We start from the raw sequence: 23,481 nt of genomic DNA on the forward strand, positions 1-23,481 counted from the left end.
ACCGAGCTGAAAGACCCAAGTCTGACGGCGGAAACCCACATCCTATGCTGTAACTTGCACTACCCCGTCCCCACATACACTCATACACTAATGATTAAAAATGTTTGCTCTTTGATGAAAATCAGTTGTCTTGATCCTTTGATGGGGCGTGGTTGGAAAAGAATCTGCAACTACATATACCTTATGCACATGCAGCTAGAGAAAAAAAGGACAATATTAATTATGGAAAGTCAATTTTTTTTTAATCTTTTGAATTTTAACAGATTACTTCCAGGTTTTACAAATAAGGCATATTATAACCTTAAGATTAATGCTTCTTAAACGGATAAAAAGACAGTTATTTGATATGCATAAAATTTATTTGGTACACCTATTAATTTCTACAATAAACCAGTGACAACAGTTCTTGTAGTGCCCACTCACTCCACACCCGAAATAACTTATTTAAGCATCACTCATCTGAAAATCCAAAGTTTTAAAAAGCTGCAGAATTGGAAACTTGAGAGAGCTAACATAACCCCACGTGGAAAGTTCCATATCAGACCAACTGACAAGTCACAGTCAAATGCAAGTACATGAAGAAAAATTTGCTTTCATATGATATATATGAGGTTCACATAGAATATCCCATATGAAAATAATTCCAGTATTTGAAAAAAGAATCCTAACATACTTGTGGTCCCAACCATTTCAGGTAAGAAATAATCAACTTGTATGCAAAAGATTATTTTGCAAAATTTGAAGGAAAGTCAAGGTTTGAAGGATACTCAGTGTGGGTGAAAACTTATCATGAAATAAGTGTAAGAAATGAAGCATTCATCCATTCCTCACCAACGCCACATTGTTACACATTATTTACACTGCAAACCTGGAAGACTTGACAGCATCAGTTAGTCACACGTCCTAGGAAAGGCCTGTTTGCACTCTATGCTCCTTTCCTTAAAAATAAGTTAGTTATATACCAGCTTAATACGTCTTTAAGCACCAGCATGACAGTTTAAAGCACTTGTTCAGTTTCAGAAGATATTCCTGCTTTGAAAGGCAAAGTGAACACAAAATGTGAACTCAATGAAACAAGTCACTGGCCTGACAGTTTTATTGCAAGAGTCTCAATGTTTTAATTCTATATTCATTCCTCTAGATGAGTGTGCTCAAAGGCTTGAACCAAATTATTTGCCTTTTGCCTCAAAAATTTCCCTTAAAAAGCAGTTCTTTTTGGAACTCAACATCTGTACTTTCTCATTCAGTGTTAAATATGGAACATGGGTCCTTGGAGGTCATGTTATGTCAGGAAGTCCAGCTTCTGGATAACTGGTTATACAAAACAAAAAACCTTAAGTAACCACAAATATACTGATGGTGCGGTCATGTTTTACCACACATCAGCACAGCCAGATTATTCTTTGCATGTCTAAATTATTAATGTACAATCAGGTTTAATACCTAACAGTTAAATTTCCATTCATTACATTATATTAAAAGCTCTAGAAGACCCTGTAAGTTCTACTCTTCAGAAACATTAGGACACTATTAAGGCATTACTTGATTAACAGACTCTAAAGAAACTAGTATGTCTGGAAAGGAGAGCTAGTCACATTTTAAGGCAGTCAAAAGAGTCATTTTTTCCACGTTAAGGCTCTTATATAACTATAATTTATTTCTTGCAGACACTATTCTGGATACCTGAAAGATTCATCAATTGGCCAATTATTGAAATGAATGATCTTCTAATAAAACAAATGAATAGTTTAGAAACAGAGTGTAACACTCCCGCTCCAGTTCTTTTAAATACAACTTCATACATCTTATTCCTTTGGAGAATTCTCCATTATTAAGTTTGCAATAAAAAAATTATAACTCAAATAAATTACAAAGCTATTTGGCCAACTGTGCCAAATATAGAGTCTATATTTAGAACAGTGAAACAAGAACTATTTTATTAGTATTCATTCATTCATACTAGTATTCATTCACTTTATTAGAATGAAATCTAAGTTAGTCATACTGGGGTTCAAGATTATGTTTCAAACAAAGCCTAAACAGTCACTTAGACACAAATTTCAATGCAAGGTTTTCACCGATATAATTTACCACTTACATGTGGTAAACAGGATATTAACCCATTCAGCACTTTTAATAATCCAAACATACAGTAAAGTGAAATTAGCAGAAATAAATTTAGTTTCTTTTTTTTCAAATCCAGATTCTGCTAACTTATAAAAAGTACAGAAGTTCAAACATTTTAAAATTAAATTTCACTTGTGTTCACAAAGTTAAGATGATTAAAGGCAGGGATAGATAAAGTAGAAAGACAAAACTATCTCTAGGATCAGAAATAGCTTTTGTGTATCTTCATTTTATTTACAAATGCTTACTGGAAACAATCACAATTCAGGAATAGGATCTTGCAGATTTTCCTTTCCATTTTCTAATATAGCTTATTTTAAGGATTTAGGAAAAGTGTGCCATTTGTTATTTTACTCAGACAGTACATTTAACAACAACATTAATCTTTTATATGAAAAAATATTTTAGAATTGACTTTAAAGTTCACAGTGATTTTATTTAAAAATGCAAATAGTTACCAAATAGATATGAATGCCAATATACATCATCATAAGGCTTTTTATACTGTAAGCTCAGTGTATGTGTGTGCATGGGCACTCAGGTGGACACTTTGTAGACTTGGAGTCTATAATGATAGAAAAACAGGATGTAAGCCTCAGTTTCTGAAACTGTCAATTATTAGATTCCTTATATAGTACAACACTTCTCTTTTTAATGTTTATCAATAATCACAAACAGATTCTGAGTAACTGATCTTACTGAATGGCCATTAATTTCTGGAATACCTATAAAGGTAGTCTCTCTCTTGATTTAAGGAGAGAATGTATCAATGCAGGTATTACTTTAGTAATTTGGAAAGGTACTTTATTATTATTTTGTATTTATTTTTGTTTTTTATGTGCATTGGTGTTTTGCCTGCATGTATGTCTGTGTGATGGTTTAAGATCACCCAAAATGGAGTCACAGACAGTTGTGAACTGCCACGTGGGTGCTGAAAATTAAACCCAGGTCCTCTGGAAGAGCAGTCAGTGGTCTTAACCACTGAGCCATCTGTCTAATCCTGAAAATTATGTTCTTAAATTTATATAAAATGAAAAACAACCTGCAAGGGATTTACCCTAAGCCTGAATGTGGATGACTTTCTGGTCATGCAGTTTATTACCCAATTGAATCAAACTGGAAAAAAGACAAAAATGTGAAAAGACTTGCTAAGGAGAAAACCAGACCTGAAATAATCTTTCATGAAATAAGAGATTAGCAAGAATCAGGAAAACAAAGTCAATTCAGAGTTAATACTGGCTCATTTCACGCAGCAACCATCGTCTTTTCTGATCTTTCCTTATGGCTGAATGACATTTCTCCAAGAAGACAATTTGTACCTTAACAAAACCAACCTAATCCAAGACTAGATTTTCCATTCTGAGTTTCTGTTAACAGAAGCTCATCACACAGTCACCAGATCTGCTGCAGTATCTTTGTTTCCCACTTTTCCACACACATGCAACATTACAAATGCCATTGCATGCACGTGATCAGAGGACAGCCTGCAGGAACTGTTTCTCTCCTCCTACCATGTAGGGTCCAGGAACTGAGCACAATTTGTTAGGCTTGGTGGCAAGTGTTTTTACCCATGAAGACATCTTGCCAGTCCTGTGACAATATATTTAAGTCACACACACACACACACACACACACACACACACACACACACACGCCCAACAACAACAGAAAAACAAAACTCCAAGAACTTACAACGATTTAGCCTTCATTTCCTGCTTAGATGGTTCTTAATAGTTATATTCTCAAATTTATACTGCTTTGATTTTTTTCAAAATCTAGAAAAGTGAGAACAACCCATCAAACGGTGTGTTGTCAGTTGCAGACTTGTTATTCAAATAGGTTACTATAAGCAAGTGCCTGTCAGTAACAGCACAGTGGTGTGTTAATTTTGAGCTTTGCTTCCATTCTTTCTTGAAGTATATTTCTTCTTTCACTTTAATCAGAGAATAGTGACATCTTAGTGTTTGTAATTAAAAATTATATTAAACTTGTATTGAAAGGCCTCCTTTCTGGTTTCAATTTTAGGTAAATATTAAGCTGCTGGTTCTTCTACGATCTAAGAATAAGATACGTTAATTTGTAAAGAGCCAAATTTTAACACCTATGTTAAACTGTTGTCTCTAAGGACACAGCACTTGAAAAGAAACAAGAGGCTGCAAAGGGCGAAGTAAATTCTACTCGTTAGCATACTCCTCACACTCTTAAATCATTCACTAGTTTTTATTAAATGCAATTCTACTAATAGAAAACGGTGAGACGAAAAGATTGGTGTTTTGTTTTACTAATAACAACTAAATCCTATAAATATTTACATAGTATTTAGGAAATAAAGTTTATTTTTCTTAAGATTGTTTTTTAAAGCAGTATTTTTCATACTATTTACTTAAGAGTAACCCTAGTGGTAATTTGGAAAATAAAACTTGTTTACCACTTGAGTATATCCTATGCTTCATGAGGTAAATCCTTTCTATGGGGCTATATTACATAGCAACATAGGCTGTTAAGACATAATTGTGTTTGAGTTATTCCAAATTAAAAAAAACATATGTTCACAATTTCCTAAAGCAATTATACATATCATCAATTCCTAATGTCTGAATAAAGTTTTGCATAATTCTACCGCATCTCTTATTAAAGCAATGTAGGAGAAAGAAAAGGCTAGAATGGTAACCAGAGTGGCAAAGCCTTCTTAGGCCACCTGTCTCCAAAATCATCCAGCCTTATGCTCGGGATGGTGGCATATGTCTATAACCCCAACACTTGGGAGGTGGAAGCAGGAGAACCTCTGTGAGTTTGAGACTAGCCTGATCTACATAGCTCTAGGACAGCAGAAAAAAAAGTCATCTAAGGTATCTTTCCGTCTGAATTTTTGTGATTTGAAGATAAAACAGGTTTCAGTGGGGTCTTTTGTTTTCTGTTTTTCTTTCTTAATTTTTTTTTTTTTTTTTGGAGAGGGTCTCACTACTTATACCTGTACTAGGAATAAGGCTTGTGCCACCACACCTGGCTCCTGCCTTCAATCTTAACCTATTTAATTAGGCCTACCTAAATACTGTAGAAGGGTCACCTCTAATCTGAATTCCCTGATGGATTAAATATTTGCTCCTAGACATACTCTGCTTGCCTAAAAGCACTATCCAAATAGCACAGAAACAAAAGAAGCATTTACATAATAATCCATGTAACATTTAATAATAAGTTAGATCATATTAAAACTAGATCCTGGGTTTAAAGAAGTCAATAGCTCTCATGTAATTCTTAGAGTTTTTCTTAAATTCAGTTTGAATATGAAACTTTAATGTGTCAAAAGTAAAGATGTGAAATTCCCCATGTGACCAGGGTTAAAGCCAGAACAGCATCAGAAGCCATGGTGTTTAGAGTGGAAGGTAATACTATCTTTGCTAACCACACTGTAGAACTGTTACTGGCTTGAAAGAATACCTACAGGGGGTGGGAGGCTGGCAGAGAAAGAAAGAACAGCTACATATTCAACCTCACTAACATAGGAAATCTATCGGAAGGGAACATTTTCCTATTCTTAGAGCCTAATTTTCTTAGGAAAAAGAAGAACATGTATACACAAATTTTCACAATAGCAAAGACACTTTCCTCCCAAAATAAAAAACTTTACCCTCTAAATAATAAGGTTATGTAACCCACACTTTCTAGTTTTGAGTTTTCATATAAAGTGAGAGGGCTTTGTAAGCCCTCAGTAAACCTTCAATATTTAAAGAATACATAAAAAATTAAAGTTTTAGTATAAACTACCTTAGAGCCTTTCAATAGGCCACTTTCATGCTAAACCTCCCAATGAAAATGTGACTGCTCAAGAAAAGAATGTATGTTAGTATGGCAAAAAAGAAGTTTAAGTTACACAAAACATGTTTTTAGATTTCCTGCACAGACTGACGGGCTGATAGCTGCCTACTCTAAAATTGACTTTGAACTTGAAGGATCTAGCTTGCTTTATTATTTCTATACTTTCTATAATTTTTATATTTCTATCCAATAAGAAGTAAGACACAAGATGAGTAGTGGACACAAATAGAAAAGACTACAGATAAAATTAATATTAGAAAAATATAAAAAGTAGTTCAAGGTATTTTAGAGGTATGGGAAGAGTTTAACAGTTGAGATTTTAGTTGTTATACTACCAGGATTATGGATGGGGGGACTTAAACATGGAAACATTTTGTTTCCATAAAAAAGACGAAAATAGGAAAGTGTTAAGTATGAGACACTATTGATGCTCAGAGGGAATCATTAAGTGTGTCTTCACTTACGGAAGAAAATACAAGGACACAATCAAATTTCTTTGCTTACACAAATTCAACAAGTCCCTTAGGGATGGCCATCATGTTCTGACCAAACGGCAACAAAGTCTAGCAAGTACAAACAAAACACTTAAAATAAAACACCCTTTTCATCGATAAGAAAGCTGTTGTTCATATGATCTTAGAAAACTGGATTTGTAAAACTCATTCATAATTTAGTTGTACCAAGTGTCTTAGTATTTTTTCAACCCTTTGTATAAAGTTTACCCTGTGAGGGTCATTTCCATCACAGTCACAGGGTCTAGTGCACTTCAGAGGATTTGGACAGGATAAAAACTGTCCGTTTCCAATGAAAACATTTAAGAAAGCAAGCACTTCTCAAACAGTGACATGTGAGGCTACTTACACGTTTGCATCTTAGCTGCTGAAAGTACAAATGAGTGATTCACCGGAGCAAAACCCAACGATTTTACAGTGTCTATTAAAAAGAAGTTCTCGATAGAGAAAGCTACAGTATCCTGAAGACTTCTCAAGAGCTACTGAGTACATGCACCTTTGGGCTCAACATGATCTTCCTTCCTTCCCTCTTTTCCTGCTCTTGGCAAAGTCCATTTCCGTCACACACACACTGATGACACTTCTCACTACTGCATTTAGCTGGGAAGTAGCTGTAACTTTTCCGTGAAGCCCACTACAGCAGTGAACCCCTCAGGTCATTCTGGTACTTATGGTTAAATTACATCCAACGTAAAATTTCGAATTACATCCAGAGACGAAGTATCAAAGCCGCACATATCCAACATGCCTCTATCGTCTGGGTCTGCGATGGTAAAACCATTTGATGTCATCCCACAAACAATCAATTTAGCAGGAATATCCATTTTCTGTATGGAAAATAGAGGGAAAAGCAAATACATATATAATTATATGCAAGAAAGACAAAAAATTAAGATCTTCTTTTGTCAGGCTGGTCTAGAACTCACAACCATGGTCCACCCTACCAAATTCTGAGATTGCAGTGTGCACCACCAAGTCCAGCTTACAATTTTGATAAATACAATAAATCTTACCCTCCAGAACTATAGTTCTGCCCCATTCTCTCTCTGACTCTCTGCTCCGTCTCCCATCTGTTTCTCTCTTTTCTTCCTACCTATCCTTTGTGCTATGGATCAAACCAGGACCTTGAGTATAATAGATAAGCTTTCTACTACTGAGCTATAATCCCAGTCTCTTGATATGTAGTTAAGATCACAATAACTAATTATTAAGGAAGAAACAATCAATGAAGGTTCATTTTTATAACAAACCTATGAAAAAATATATTTAAAGACTTGATAAACTTTCCTTGAGAGAGGATTTCACATAGCCCTGCTGATCCCAAACTTGGTATATAGCTGAGGATGACCCTTCTCCCTCTTATCTTCCAAATGCTATGACTATAGGCATGTATCACCATCCCAAGTTTTATGCAGTACTAGGGATTGAGCTTTCATGTATGGTAGACAACTACTTTACCAATGGAGATACATATCCAGCCCTTATATAATGTGACGAGATCTCACTATATATGTAGCACAGGCTAGTCTTGAACTCCTTATATAGCTTAGACTGGCCTCAAATCAAAGATCTTCTTGCCTCAGACTCTTTTGTTTAAAGACTTTATTTTTAATGTGTATATGTGTGATGCAGGTGGTTGCAGATGCATTAGATCTCTTAGACCTGGAGTTATTGGCAGTTATGAATCCCCCAATTAGGTGTAGAGAAATGAATTCAGATTCTCTGCAAGTGCAGTGTGTGCTCTTAGCTACTGAGTCACCTCTCTAGTCCCTTGCCTTCATCTCTTGAGTACTAGGATTACAGGCTTAGTCACCACGCCCAGTTCTGATGATAAATTTGTTTTGGACACAAGATAAAACTGTTGTACCAACTCTAAGATGCATGGACTATTATCTACTATGACATTTTATCAGCTAACTAATTTGTGCAGAATCCAGTTAGAAGAGACTTAAGACTTATATTTATGTTGTTAAATATTTATTGAAGATGTGTTATAATTGTTTATGCTGTGGAATATTTGTTTTCTGATGCAAAGATGTGTTGCATTATTTTATGTTGCATTTGTTTAACTCTGTGAAGCTGTTACTTTGTCAGCCTAAAACACCTGATTCATCTAATAAAGGGCTGAATGGCCTGTAGCTAGGCAGAAGAGAGAAACAGGAGTGCTGGCAGGCAGAGAGAATAAACTAGAGGAGAAATCAGGAAAGAGAAGATCAGGGAGCAAAAGGAGGAGAGGAAGACTCCAGGGGCCAGTCACCCAGCTACACAGCAAGCCACAGAATAAGAAGTAAAGAAAGGTAAATAATATATAGTAAGGTAAAAGCCCAGAGGCAAAAGATAGACAGGTTAATTTAAGAAAAGCTGGCTAGAAATAAGCCAAGCTAAGGCCAGGCATTCATAGAAAACACTACGCCTCTGTGTGATTATGGAGCAGCTGGGTGGCAGACCCCCCCCAAAGAGTAAAACAACCAACAACATATCCAAAGTGCTTTTAAGTGCAAATACTATTTCTTACGTTATGGCACTCAAAAGCAAAGCACTCATGGGAAACCAGAAGCCTACAGGTGGGGTTTGACTCAGCAGATGTCTGATAGGGTCGGCGATTTACATTTCTAACATGAACACCGAAGCTTGTGGGAAAATTATGTTGTGAGAACCAGTGTTTTTCACAGCAAGTTCTGCTTATCCTTCTAGCCATGTGAGCCACATGTTCATGCTCAATAGCCTAGTGACCAACGTCCAAAAAGGACACAATAGTAACAACATTTTTGTCAAGGAGAATGTCAATACAGATATATCCATGAAATTTAGAAGACACACTGAAAAACGTACTGTAACTTTATGTAGTTCTTTAAACTTACAAATGATAATTTAATTTTTCAAGGAATGCAACATATCATTAACAATATTAGCTGCGGTCAGATACTTACTTGGTCATTCTCAAAGCTGCTGGCAGAGGGCATTCTTACTACTATTTAGCACTGGAACTGGGTGATGTATGTGTAGTCCCTACCTTTTTACTTTAAGTACTACTGAGCCCATCTGCCACTGGTTTTCCTTACACAAATGAAGAGAACATAGTCAAAGGGAAGGAAGTATTGTCTGGTGGGCACAGGTTTGTGCTTTACCTTTCGGTATTCCCTCAGGGCAACAGCAGGAGGCACCTGTCCTGCATAGGTCTCATTATCAGTGAACACAATGAAGACATCGGCAGCTGTGTTTGTCTTCTGGGCCCAGATCATTGGAAGAGAGCAATCGGTGCTACCTGCTGGGACCTATCTCAGGGAAAGAAAGACAGTAAAATAAAATTACCTCAGTGTCTATCATATGTCTCAAATGAATACATAGAAGCTCTAATTTTTAGAGCACTATTTTATGTAAAACCAGTATCAAGGCTTCGCCACGCCTGCACATCGATATTTTTGGTTGTGCTTGCTATGGGAAGTTAGAACAATTTCTTCCTACAGATATTATGCATACCCCAAGTAAAAAAATATAGGTCATATAAATAAAACAATAGCTTACTTTAGTCATAGCTGTTAAAACCTGCTGTAAGGTCATGTCTGTAGTCACAGGAAACAGTACCACATCACAGGCAAAAGCAACTACTGAAGACTCCTTTTCTGTTCGCGTGACCAGCTGTAAAATGCAACACTTTTCAGCACACTGACATAATTACAGTCTCTTAAAGGCTTATAAAACTTTATCTCTGAAAGAAACACTATGGGGCTTATTATTGCTGAACTTGAATATTTGTGTTTCAGAATACAGAGTCACAGCACTGCTGATGTCTGGTGAGATGGCTCAGTGGGCAGAGGTGCTAGCAGTCGACAATCAGAATTCAGTCACTGGAATCCACGTGGTGAAGGACAGAATGACTCCTGTGAGTTATACTCTGAGGGTCCCTCTCCCCAGGGGCCAATGCAATCCATACATGAAAACAAATAAAAGGTATGACTCAAAAACTCTCTGAGAAACTGGTATTTACAGCACCCTCTGAGGGGAATAAACAAACATGAGCTTCTCATTTTACTAAGTTAGGAATAAAGGCACAGAAGTGGTGATGGAAGCATGATTGAGAACTGAACTGCCTAGTACCTGTCACTAGTTTGCGCTTTTAAACATGTTTCCCTCCCTTCCTCCCTCTCTTCCTTCCTCATTGTCCCCACCCTTTCTGTGTGTAGCCTTGGCAGTCTGGGAACTCCTTCCTGGACCAGGCTGGCCTCAAACTCACAGAGATCTGCCTGCCTCTGCCAAAATCTCTGGGATTAAAGGCGTGTAGCACCTTTGCCCTGCTAAACATATTTTTTTTTCCAATTATCATCTACTTTTGCAAATACTAGTAACCTTTAATCTTGCTATAAAATTTGGCAGCTCAGTTCTGACTGTTCCTTACACATGCATCCTCAGTATAACTGAAACGCTGTCTTTAGATATAAAATGGTAAACATTACATAAATGGACTGACAAAATAAGTGAAAAACAACTCTTTTTTTTTTTTTTGTTTTTGTTTTATTTTATGTGCACTGGTATTTTGTCTGAATGTATATCTGTTGTGAGGGTGTCTGATTCCTTGGTACTGTAGTTACAGACAATTGTGAGCTGCTACATGGATGCTGGGAATTGAACTTGGATCCTTTGGAAGTGTAGCCAGTGCTCTTAAGTGCTAAGCCATCTCTCCAGCTCTGAAAAACTAATTCTTGATGTTTACCTTTACGGTTTTACTTTAAACACATTTTGGGGGTGGGAAAGCTAAATTGTTTTGGGGGTCTTACCATGCACATTGCTGCAGCAACAGTACTAGCAGTGAGTATACTCCCCAAAACTCTCTGGTTCATAGAGGCACTGACATCAACAGCCAGCAGGAAACGCTTCCCAGTTGGCTCAACCGTCTAAAAGGCAAACAAAGTAGTCACAACAAAGGCAGATTAAGCTGGAAAAAAAATTGTATTTCTTCATCTTCCATTCAAAAGGCTCCCAGAGGAAAGGCCTGGTTTTTTGATATGTAAGTTAAGTGCCTATTATTTTTAAAACTCCACCTCTTATTAACTGGTAAAACAAAGAAAACAATAACCCATTTAATTTTACTTAAAGAAGCTATGGTCCTAGTTTGAAAGACTTTTCTCAATGAAGTAACATGGAAACATCTAAGATTTATTTTTTTTTACTGTGGAAAAAGATAAATAACATTATAAACAATAATAATGTTTAGCCATTTTTAAGGGCATAATATTCCGTGGCATTAAGTCTATATTTACAGCTTACAAGCACTGCCTCTATTTCTAGATGCTCTTACTATCACAACAGAAACTCATCCGATTAAGCAGTAACTTTAAGCTTACGCATTCACCTTGAGCAGCCTTGCACCTTCCAGGTTTTTTCTGGCTCTACAGTGTGTAGTGTGCTTCAGAAATTGAAACACCTGGGCACCTTTTGGTTCCTTGAATAATGCTGGGATGGACACTCGATACTAATACAAGGTCAAATACCTCTTTTTGGTCTTCCAGGTCTCTGTCTCTGTCTGTCTGTCTGTCTGTCTGTCTGTCTGTCTGTCTGTCTCTTTCTCTCGACTGGGTCTCTCTATGCAGTTTTGGCTGTCCTGGAACTTGCTCCATAGACCAGGCCATTCCCCAGGTAACCTCATATTAGAAAAGAAAGAGCAAAAGTACGTTTGCACATCCTGACCATCTGTCAGGATGGAATGGGTCTACTTGTATAAGCCATCTTAATGTCAAAAGAACCGAGTAATCACATCCTGAGTCAGAATGTGTAGTGACACTTATCAACCATTCTGAGCAATGTCCAAACTCTCTGACAAGGTAAAGATAGGCTCACATTTTTGGGCCTCCACAATCCAGAAAATTTTGAAATAAAAAATTTTTAACTTATAGTTCTCAGTTGCATTTTGAAAACCTAATTATCAAGACTGATGAGACTCAGCTCCTGATTAGCAATTGAATTTAAAAAGAATATTAAGTTGAAGGAACCCACAGAAATACAAATTCTCAAATTAGTAAATTATCAATATGACCTTAAAATGTATTAAAATGATCTTGGGATAAATAGCTGTTATTCAGAGTAACAAGAATTTATTCATAAACTTACAACATCAGTTTTGCAGTCAGCTTCATACCAATTAAGCAAAACCCATGCATATACACTTTAAACTAGACAAACTATTAATATTAGTATTAAAATGTGTTTTTACAAAATATATTAATCCACGAGTATTTTTTAAATAAACAAAATAAGGTATTACCTTAAGTGTTTTATAAAAAGCAGCATCCAATGCTTGCAAAATTTCTTTATCTGGAGTCCACTTCAGTTTTCCTTTGAGCCCATGGCCTGTTCTGTAGGTTTCTAATGCAATTAAAACATGAAATGGATGTATACAAGCCTAGAAACAGGACAGACAGAAGGTAGTTGCCAACTTCAAGTTAAAATAACAATTATGAGTCTCCAGAGTTTTATATTACTATAGGTAATAAAGACACTTACTAAAAAAAGAACAAATATTACACTTAGATTTGAGAATTAAATGCAACTTGTCATGAGAAGTCTTAGTTCACTTGAGAGCCAACTTCTTTAGCTAACCAAGTCATGGGCCACACATACCTTTTTGAGCAGTTTTTCATCGCACAGTTTCTCACATACTAAAGATACTTCAGAATTTCCTGGTTCAAGCACTGAATTAGCAGTCATCTTTCCCAGATTCCTCAGGAGTGCAGTAAGGGGCATTTCTTGTAACAAAGCCTTCCATACCTACAGGGGGGAAAAGGGAACAACAGAGGGTGAACAGCATAGCTAGAAATGTAAAAAGTTAACAGGAAATGAGTCAGTGTAACACAGCTAAATCAACCATATTAGCAATATATTCTGTCAAGTTTTTACTTGGGGTTTAAAGAATGCAAATAAAGTGATCAAAGGCTTATCAAGTAAGAACTTGAAGGTTTTGTGGAGAAAATACAGGGCTTTTTAAATTTTCAAGGTAGTCTTTTTTTTTTTTTTGGTGGTATAATAATGTCGGTATCATCCTAACATTCAATTTTTTTTTTCCTTTTTTTGAGACAGGGTTTTTCCGTGTATCAGCTCTGGATGTCCTGAAATTTCTTTCATAGACCAGCGGGCCTCAAACTCAGAGATCTACCTACCTCTGCCTCCAAGTGCTGGGATTAAATGTGGCCCAGCTACACTGAATATTTAATAGGTATTACTTTAAAGATATGTTTGGGTTCTCTCTCTGTATGAGTGTGTGTGTGTGTGTGTGTGTGTGTGAGAGAGAGAGAGACAAAGACAGAGAGAGAGAGACGAGAGAGACAGACAGAAAATATGAATGAATGAATGAATGAATGTGTGTGTGAGTGAAAAACCCTGATGTTGATGCTGGGAAAAGAGAGAGAGAGAGAGAGAGAGAGAGAGAGAGAGAGAGAGAGAGAGAGAGAGAGAGAGAATATGAATGAATGAATGAATGAATGAATGAGTGTGTGTGTGTGTGAGTGAAAAGGCCTGATGTTGATGCTGGGAATCTTTCTTACTAGCCTCTAATCAGTCAAACCCAGATCTCCTTGATGTGCGGTCTGGTTGGTCTTGCTAGTTACCTTGCTCTGAGATTCCATCTGTGTTCCTACTGGCATATGAACACCGGCTGGTCCTCCTGCGTGTTCATCAAGTGCTCTAAACACTGAGTCACCTATCCCCTTCTCTTGTTCTGGAGTGTTTGGGATTGAACCCCGGGTCTGGAACCTGAGGTTTTTCTTTTCAAAGGAACTGACTCACCTCTTTAGACTTCAAGTGGTTTGTGAGCAGTTGTTCCCTAACTAACTGGTGCTCTTCGATTAGATGAATGACCTCCAGCTCGTCTTTCGTACGCTTCACTTTCTCCACAGCCTCCAGATACTTTAACAGTTTTTCAGTCTCCACAGAAAGTGCCTTTTCTTTATACAGTTCGTGAACTTCTTTCCAGCCCTTTGTGATATATTTGGTCACAACAGCAAGTCCTTTAACAAGATAAGGAATTGGAAAGGGAAGGAGGATTAGTGAAAACAGAAAGAACGTGATCAGCTTAACTAGAAGACAGGAGCTGACTCCCTTAAAATGGGATGTTATGTTCTGCCACATAAGCAAATTTAAGCAAATGAAGCGAGCTTTTTAAAAATACACCTTTACTGTCTACACATGTGGTGGTGGCGGAATCTGTCTATAGCTTAAACAAACTGTACTACAGAGGCAGTTCTGAGACACTGAAATTATAAACTTTGTAATAGTCTGTATTTCATGTCCATGACCTCATTCAGAGTATAGATCTATTCCAATGATTATCATACTGATTTGTCTATGCTTCATGCCCAATATTTTAAAGAATATTGTACATTCATTCCTTTTACATTTTTTTTTAAACAGTAAAAAGAGGTTTGGAGTGAGAAAAATCTATGCCTACAGTTTGCTTCTTGTAATATCTTTTTCTGAAAACACCTTTTGCGTTCGAAAAGACTGAACTTTGGTCAGACCATGAAACTGGTTTAATACACCTTGAGATCATTTAAAGCTATGTATTTAGCCTTCTAGTATACTGTATACTGGTTTAAGTTCAACCTGCCTTCAGAAAACAATGCAACCAGCCTTACTACGCCTTGGATTTCCCATGTAATGAGTCAGCTTTTATATCCTAAGCAAATCTTCAAGTATGTACTCTTCCATGCCTCTGAACCAGACTAATGTATTTATGTGTACGTGTGTGTGGTGGTGGTAATTGTATAGGTTAAAAGCAACTTAAAATAACAAGTATCTCAGAAATGTTGGAAGCAGCATATAGATATAGGTTGATAAGCAACATCTGTGCTGGTTTTAAGAGCTATTTTGATGAGTGTGGTTCAGTAAAGGAACTTCTTCCCTTGTAAACTGTGTTTCCCAGCAAAGTATTCCTCATGGCTTTTCTGGACAAGTTTTCTGTGCTGTTCTACAAATACAGAGCAAATCCCTTTGTCAGGACAGGCAACAGTAACAGATTAGAGACAAGCTACAGTCAGACAACAGATAAGCCACAGACCACAGAGAAGTGGAGAATTCAAATTTGGGCTCACTACTGGTCTAAAGTACTCCAATAGGGAGTATCTTTTTTTTTTATTCCTTAATACACATATCTGATAAACTGTGATCTTTCTACCTCTCAATCTCCAAATATATAATGGGTAGAGATTAATAAATTCAGGTAAAACACAGAAACAGGTCATGGTGACCTAAAAACTATGGCCAGAGAGCCATGGTAAAAAACGTGGCCAGACAGCATCAGCTCACATGCACTGGTTTAGTGCTTCCAAAAACAAAAACAAAAACAAAAAACCCCACAAGAAATCCCCAAACAAACCAAAAACCAACCAACCAACCAACCAACCAACCAACAACAACAAAACCTTTCCAAAAGCCTTGAGCCAGGCCTCTTGCATAGGCCTCTAATTCTAGCTTCTCAGAGGTCGAGGCAGGAGGATCGTAAGTTCAAGGCTAGCCTGGGCAATTTAGTGAAACCTTGCTTCAAAATAAAAACTTTGGAGTGTGAGAAATACAGCTACCTACCTCATATGTGTATCGCTTACGTCTAATCTTGGAAGGTCAAGATGAATAAATGAGCAAAAAAGAATAATAAAAGGATTGAGAATACAGTTCAGTGCTTCATGGAGTACTTGCCGACCATGTGTGAGGCTTCAGGTTCAACCCTAGCACCATGATCAGCTCATCTGGAGGCCGGTCAGAATACAGATTTTTATACCAAGTCTTCTAACTTTTTAATATACTGACAAAACTTATTTTTCTTAAAATATTTTTATAGGCTAAATAAAACATATCTCTAAGTAAAACTGAAACAGCCTATGTGCTATTTTTGAACTCTAATTTAGATAATTTGATCAAAAGTTAGTATTAACATGCAGGAATTTCTATAATATTGTAACTTGCTATCTTACAGATTTAAGACAAAGCTGTCTTAAATGCTTCACCTAGAAGCATCTTCTATGTTGTTTTTCCAATAAAAATAAAAATTCCTTAAACCTAAATATTAAAAACTTAAAAGTATAAAATCAGCATGTTCAAACTTTGATTTGGCAGGTCTTTTGTTTCAAACTGATTTTAAATATGTCTGGATTAATTAAACATGTTTTGTGAATGAAAGCTAATTCTAGAAAATGAATGAAATTTTGCTCCTTAACAACCACCTATGTCTCCTACCCATTAGGGAATCTTATGCTCACCTTCGCTGGAAGGTTTAAGATGTGACAGTCTTAGGAGATCTTTGTGAGACCAGCCATTCCTTTGCTTATACTTTGTAACTGCCAGAGCAATGGCCATGCCACCTTTTTCATTGTACCAGTCTGCAACGGCCTTCCGGAGAGCACGCCCCCACATTCCACACTTCATGCTTTCCTTCAGATCTTTCTTAAACTGGATAAAAGTGAAGAGATGGGTTGGAATGCGGCAAACTTCGGGAACAGCTTTAAAGGCTGCCTGTTTGGTCTTTGTGTCCGAACACTGGGAACAAATGGCAAGGGCAAACAGCAAGGGCTCTTGTTTTGCAGTCCTGCCTTCCTGACTAAACGACCTGATTTCCTGTATCACTTCACCTCCTCTGCCATCGTCAATCAATCTTACTAAGGCTTCGGCATTTTCGAGACCCAGCTTCTGTTCTTTGATATAGTAGGTACCACCTTCAGAACCAAAACACAAGAAGCGGTGCAGCCGGTTCATGTCTGTGACCTGCCATATGCATTCGCCCTCCGAGTTGGCTACCTGACTCTCACTCAGTGGCTGCAACTGGTTTGCAGATGCTTCCATCTTACTTGTCCTTTGGAAAACCTATCAAAAAGACAAAGTGCAATATTTCAGTTAAATGGATTCAATACATCTTATAAAGGCAAACAATAGTAAATCTCTGCTTATTGAAATGTTTTGAGCTTTTTAAAATTTCAAAACATCTTTTGAACTCAGTTAAGTTTTTCTCAGTAAAACATTACTAAAAATGTGATGAAAAATTAGAAAAGGCAGAAATATAAAAAAAAACACTCAAAATCATGTGACCATCCAACAGTGACTTAGAGTAAGACCTTGCTTATGATTTAAAACTTTTATTATCTACTCATATTTTTATAACCTAGAGAAATCCCAATTTTTCAAAACAGCAGCCAGTAGTATAACGATCACAAATAATTAATTTTAAGATACAATATATTATGTCTAATTAATTATACAATATATAATACATTATTAAACATGAATTATACCACTTATTAATCAAGTAGGTCAGTATGAGAGCTAAGGTCCAGATAAGGACAAAAAGGGAGTAACTATAGACATCAGCTCCCTAAAGAAAAAAAATCATCTCCCTAAAGAACTGTGCATTTCTGGTCTCCATTCTAACATCTGCTTTCACAGGAGACCACAGGGAAGAGGAGTCCAGGGAAATAATGTCTGGCAATGTCCAATGCTTGGAGATCATCACAAATAAGATAATGATGGGAACGGCTATTGCGGTGGCTTGGAAAAGAGAAATGGCTAGCCAATCCAAGTGCAGCAGAGTGACAGAAGGAGGCTGAGCCAGTGAGAACAGGAGACCAAGCAGTAGAAAGTGACTCCATAGATTCCCCCGCCCCCCAACACACACAGGGTTTCTCTGTGTAGCTTTGTTTGGAGCCTGCCCTGGAACTCACTTTGTAGACCAGGCTGGCCTAAACTCAGAGATCCGCCTGCCTCTGCCTCCTTAGTGCTGGGATTAAAGACGTGCACCACAACTGCCTGGCCCAGATCTGCTCTCTTTGCAGAAGCACAATTCTGAGCTATAAAGGAAGGTAGGACAAACACTGCAACCTAGAAGAACACTTTCCTGCTGTCTTCAGGAGTGTGCTACTGAGGGTGGTGCTGAGTCAACCTGGAGAATGGGTGACAATGGAGAGAGGATAGCCGAGCAAGCGAGACTCCTAAAAGAACAGGACAGAAAAGGTTACTGAGTTTGAAATTGGTCCGGGGTGACAAGAGAGACACTGCCTTCTCTGAGGGCGAAAGATGTGCTCAGAAAGAGCTGAAGGAGATGAGACATGAAGAGAGTCCCATCTGGCGGAACATGGCAGGTGGGGAAGCCAGGTAGCCTGGGAACCTGGGTATCACACAGCAAACAATGGTGTGGGGATGCGTGCACGAGGGGATGGGAGAGTCTTACATTCTGAATGGGACGCAGGGTACAGTGATTATAACTTACACAGGAACTATCAGAGTCAAGATTTCAAATTAAACCTCACAGCTGCTTATGTTAGGGCAAGTGTAGGGTAGGGCTCATATAGTTGCAGAGAAAGTGACCACACCAGGAATTAGAGAGGGCTTTCGAATTATAGAGGACAGGCTGAAATTCCTGGCACTTAAAGTCTCTGAATGAAAGCGCCGAACCTTGCATGGGCAGCTGTATATGGCAGTTTTGTTGAATTTGTCCATATTGGCTTTCATGGTTTCAGTTGATGAGGACGACTGGCTAGATCTCAGATCTCATTAGAGTTGGTTGTGAGCTACCATGTGGTTACTGGGAATTGAACTCAAGACGTTTGGAAGAGCAGGCAGGGCTCTTAAGTGCTGAGCCATCTCTCCAGCCTGCTTAATGCCTCTACTACTATCTTATCCCCTAGTTTGCCAACATCTTAAAAGGCAGGGGAACATTTCCAGTGACTTGCAACTTCAAAGAGTGTAGGCCCATATTTCTGTATGGTGTGGCAGCCAGGCTCTGAAGCCATAGGCCCACCTGAGGTGGTCAGGTAGACCTGCAGACAGCCTGTCACTGCCCTCAACAATAGCCAGGATATGCCACTCCTTCTCTTTTGTTATAAATGTAGATCGCCTGGGGAGAGGTGTTTGCTGAAGCTGATGACTTAATTGCAGGTGCTGTCCCTAGCCACAGGTTCCCCAGAAAGAGAATATTAATGAGGTATCACCTTGGTTGAGCAGTTGGGGGCGGAGATTAAGAGATGTTTTGAGATAATAAATGCAGGTAGACCTTCAGGATGGAGAGAAGCCTGAGATGCCCTTCTGTGATGACCCAGTAAGCTGTGTCTGGTTATTCCTTGCACCTCCACAGTCCGGTTAGGGAAAATAGTTTTCTATGGGGGGGGGGGGGGGGGGCCCTAACAAAAGGGAAACCCTTATCAGTTGATCTTTACAATGCATTTATCATTACTAGACTCTTCTTGGCTTTCACAGAAATAGGTGATGGTGCTCCAGCCCGTCTATCCCAGCATATTCACATGTGCTAGCAGAGTAACACTGACATGACGTCTAACATTATGTTAATTTACTATTTCTGTTTTCCTCTCCCAAGGTTCAAATGCTGATTTAAAGCTTTGAGCCCAAATTTCAAAACATGCCTTTATCATTCTTTTCATTCTATTACTCATCCCAAGCATATCTATCTATACATTACTGGCTCCTAGGAGAGCAAGGACTGGATTTTACGTTAAAAAATTTCTTCTACATCTAGGACATTGCAGCTAATTAAGGCACAATACATATTAAAAGAAATCTAAATAGCATCAAAATTGATTTTGTGAATTATTTGCTTAATGGAAATAATACAAAATAGATTTTCTTTTCTGTAATTCACTTCTTTTGAAAAGGCTTTAACATTTATGATGAAAAATTTACTATAATTCTCTATGATAATATGTATATATTTGTTTGGTTTTGTTTTTCCAGACAGGGTTTCTCTGGTGTAGCCCTGGCTGGCCTGGAACTCACACACCAGACCTGTCTTGAACTCAAGATCTGCCTGCCTCTGCCTCCTGACTGCCGGGATTAAAGGTGTGTACCACCACTGCCTAGTTATAAATGCATTATATGTAGGAAATACAATCAAGAAGAAAGGTACAGCAGTAGGATCTGGGCAGAAATGTCAAGTTAAACCAGTATTTCTCTGTTAAGTCTTGCCGTGGTCTCGCCGACCGGGCTGGCCTCGCACATGCAATCCTCTTGCTTTGGCCTCTAGTGTACTGCGATTACTGGTGTTTGTCACCAAACTTACTTCTATGACTTTAAATGTAAATACAACTTATGAGAGGGCTTTATCTCATTCTGAAGTCTGCACTAGTCTTCAACAGACTAGACCAAACCAAAACATAGTGATTACATCATGAGTATGTGCTAAATGCTATAGAATCAAACCGAAAATTTAAGGGACTAGATAGATCCTCCAAAAGACCTCCTAGAATACAGGAACTGCTAATCAACAAGTAAGTCCCTCCTAATTTAATTCTTATAAAATAGTAACTGATCCTAACCAGGCAGTCTTCTATTATTCTTTTCTCTTTACCTTCAAAGATCCCTGCTTTGTCAACGTACAACGAGACTACTCTATTTTATAAAATAAGGCATTGGCAAATTCTAGAATTGTACTTAAAAGCCAAGTAATATTTATATATCTGTTGTCCAAAATTTTATCTTTTGACACAAGAAGTAATTTACCAATGGACTCTTCCCTTTGCTAATTATATCAAAGGCGTGCTCCTCCAATATTGCCCTCAGCACGAACTACTTAGCTTTTCACATGGTTCTCTGACTATACTTTCCAGGGTAAACCGTGAAATAGTTGTATAGAGGAAATAGTTGACAGAAGAAAGACAGAAAGGCACTGAAAGGAAATCTATACAGACATGATAAAGGAAAGGAGTCCCTGACTCCTCTAAAGCCGGCTTGCAACTCTCACTGCCAGAGTCAAGAGCCTTTACAGCTGATACATTTCAAGATGCTCTTTAAGGAGCCAAACTTTGCTTGCTGAGACCTACCTTCAACACAAGCATTCAAACAGCTGATAGTCAATCCTTAAGGTCAAGATATATATCTTATTCATGTATAACTTTTGATTTTAAACTTACCAGTAACTCGATTCTCATTAATTAAACTGAAATATGTACCTCATCAAACATTCCACAATTTTATTTACAAGAGGAATTTCTTTGGAAGCAATTAGCAAACTGGCTTATTTTTCATTTTAAGTTTCACTTACTTAGTCTTTAGATCTAAATTACGTCTTCAGAGTAATACAAATTTAAAAGCTACAACAATTACCCATACAGTTACTATTACAAAACCCAAAACAGTCTTTGTTAATGCCCATATTCTAACCTGTCTTTTTGAGTGTCTTTTTTTCTTTGTGTATGAGTGTGTGTGCAAGCTTGGTGACATTGGATGTTGTGAAAGGAAAGAAAATTCCTAGAAAAAAGCTCTGTGGTATGTGTGTGTTTGTGTGTGTAAATGCTGATGAACTGATCAAGACCCTGGATAGCCCAAACAATCCTGAGAAAAAAAGAACAATTTTGGAAGGCTTACCATTCAAGACTTCAATATATATTACAGAACCATAGTAATAAGATAAAAACGATAACTTTTTTTTAAAAAGGTACCAACTTCAAATAATAACTTAAAAAAAGAAAAAAAGACCTAAATATGACACATAACTATGGACTTCTAATATTAGAAAAAGATGTTAATAACATATACTAGAGAAAAGACAGCATCTTCAGCAAAGAATACTGTGAAAACTAATATTCACATGCAGAAGAATGAAATCACCAAACAGATCAAAAACCTAAGTGTGAAACCTAAATGTGAAAAAGGGTGATGGTGGTTGGGACCGTAATTAGAAGTGGGGAGAGAGGTCAACGCAGAAGGAGAGGAAGGAAGGAGGGTAAAATAACATATGGATACCTGAAAAAGTCATAAGGAATCATATTATTATCTATTTACCTAAAATTACATACAATACATGTAAGTCTGTGTATACATATATAGTTTAAATGAAATCTATCTACCTGGGCCGACAATGCTTTCCCAAAGACCCAGAGACCATCTAACAAAACCCCCAACACTAGGTAAGAGGGTCCCTTTTGAGTTGATGGTCAGGGTTGTCTAAGAGATTCCCCCCAAATGAAAGGCTATTGCTGTTACCTATAGTTGCCTCCCAGAGCTGAAAGGTAAGTCCTTACTGCTGAAGATATCATGTATTTCAGACATGTGACCAAGAGGACCCAAACTGGATCTGTCCTGAAAGCTCCCTCCCTAAGGACTAGCTTTCATGATACCAGAAGTCACCATGCAAGCTTGCAAGAAAGGGAAGCGACTCACAGTACTACCTAGCTACAAGGCCTATCTATGAACTACAATGACCAGCACGTCTTCAGACAAGACTTACACTGTCTTCTGCAATGTAAGTCAGAGGGTCCCGGCCACATCTGAGCAGAGGTCTCTGAGGAGAACTCCTTCAGGCTGCAGAGCAGGCATCTTGGAATTGCATCTTGGCATCCTGGTGACTAGGTCACCTACAGTACTTTTTTACTTATGTATATATACGTACACATATAGAGCAGGATAAAAAATTTAAATACAGCCGGGCGGTGGTGGCACACGCCTTTAATCCCAGCACTCGGGAGGCAGAGGCAGGCGGATCTCTGTGAGTTCGAGACCAGCCTGGTCTACAAGAGCTAGTTCCAGGACAGGCTCCAAAACCACGGAGAAACCCTGTCTCGAAAAACAAAACAAAAACAAAACAAAACAAAAACAAAAATTTAAATACAGAGAATTGAATGGCAGTATATTTCAAGCTATTTATATATGTGTGTGTATGTGTGTGTATATATATATATATATATATTTCGTCACTAAGCACTGAAACACAGATTACTTTAAAATTGGCAACATGCTTCCCTGCTCCCCTGTCCAACCTTCCTTTATCCCAATCATGCTGTTTCCCCAAGTTCCCCCCAACCTCCCCTTCTCACGTTTCTCTCCCCATCTCCCCTTACTCCCCTCCCACCCCACCCCCAAGATCCCAATTTTTTGCCCGGCAATCTTGTCTACTTCCCATAACCAGGAGGATAGCTATATGTTTTTCTTTGGGTTCACCTTCTTATTTAGCTTCTTTAGGATATCAAATTATAGACTCAATGACCTTTATTTATGGCTAGAAACCAATTATCTTTATTAACATATCTTAATTAAGGGAGCCATC

The 23,481-nt window shown here is 37.8% G+C and overlaps 1 protein-coding gene across 3 annotated transcripts in view; it reads right to left on the reverse strand.

Moving 5' to 3' along the window:
• Positions 1-226: 226 nt before the first annotated feature.
• Ro60 (Ro60, Y RNA binding protein) overlaps positions 227-23,481 on the reverse strand; it is a 25,853-nt gene continuing 2,598 nt past the window's right edge. Inside the window, exons 2-10 of one of the 3 annotated variants that reach the window (XM_050119980.1) lie at positions 17,235-17,300; positions 16,700-16,889; positions 14,235-14,455; positions 13,074-13,220; positions 12,718-12,855; positions 11,234-11,350; positions 9,984-10,097; positions 9,587-9,733; positions 227-7,285 (exon numbers count right to left, since the gene is read on the reverse strand). In XM_050119980.1, the coding sequence (XP_049975937.1) occupies positions 7,133-7,285; positions 9,587-9,733; positions 9,984-10,097; positions 11,234-11,350; positions 12,718-12,855; positions 13,074-13,220; positions 14,235-14,455; positions 16,700-16,889; positions 17,235-17,279 (1,272 nt within the window). In that variant the 5' untranslated portion in view covers positions 17,280-17,300 and the 3' untranslated portion in view covers positions 227-7,132. Of the gene's footprint in view, positions 7,286-9,586; positions 9,734-9,983; positions 10,098-11,233; positions 11,351-12,717; positions 12,856-13,073; positions 13,221-14,234; positions 14,456-16,699; positions 17,301-23,481 lie in introns of all 3 variants that reach the window. The other 2 variants (XM_050119979.1, XM_050119981.1) reach the window with 2 other exon arrangements.

The sequence above is a fragment of the Alexandromys fortis genome, unplaced genomic scaffold, assembly GCF_014885135.2.
Source record: "Alexandromys fortis isolate MF-2015 unplaced genomic scaffold, M_Fortis_MF-2015_v1.1 scaffold_142, whole genome shotgun sequence".
Lineage (NCBI taxonomy): Eukaryota > Metazoa > Chordata > Mammalia > Rodentia > Cricetidae > Alexandromys > Alexandromys fortis.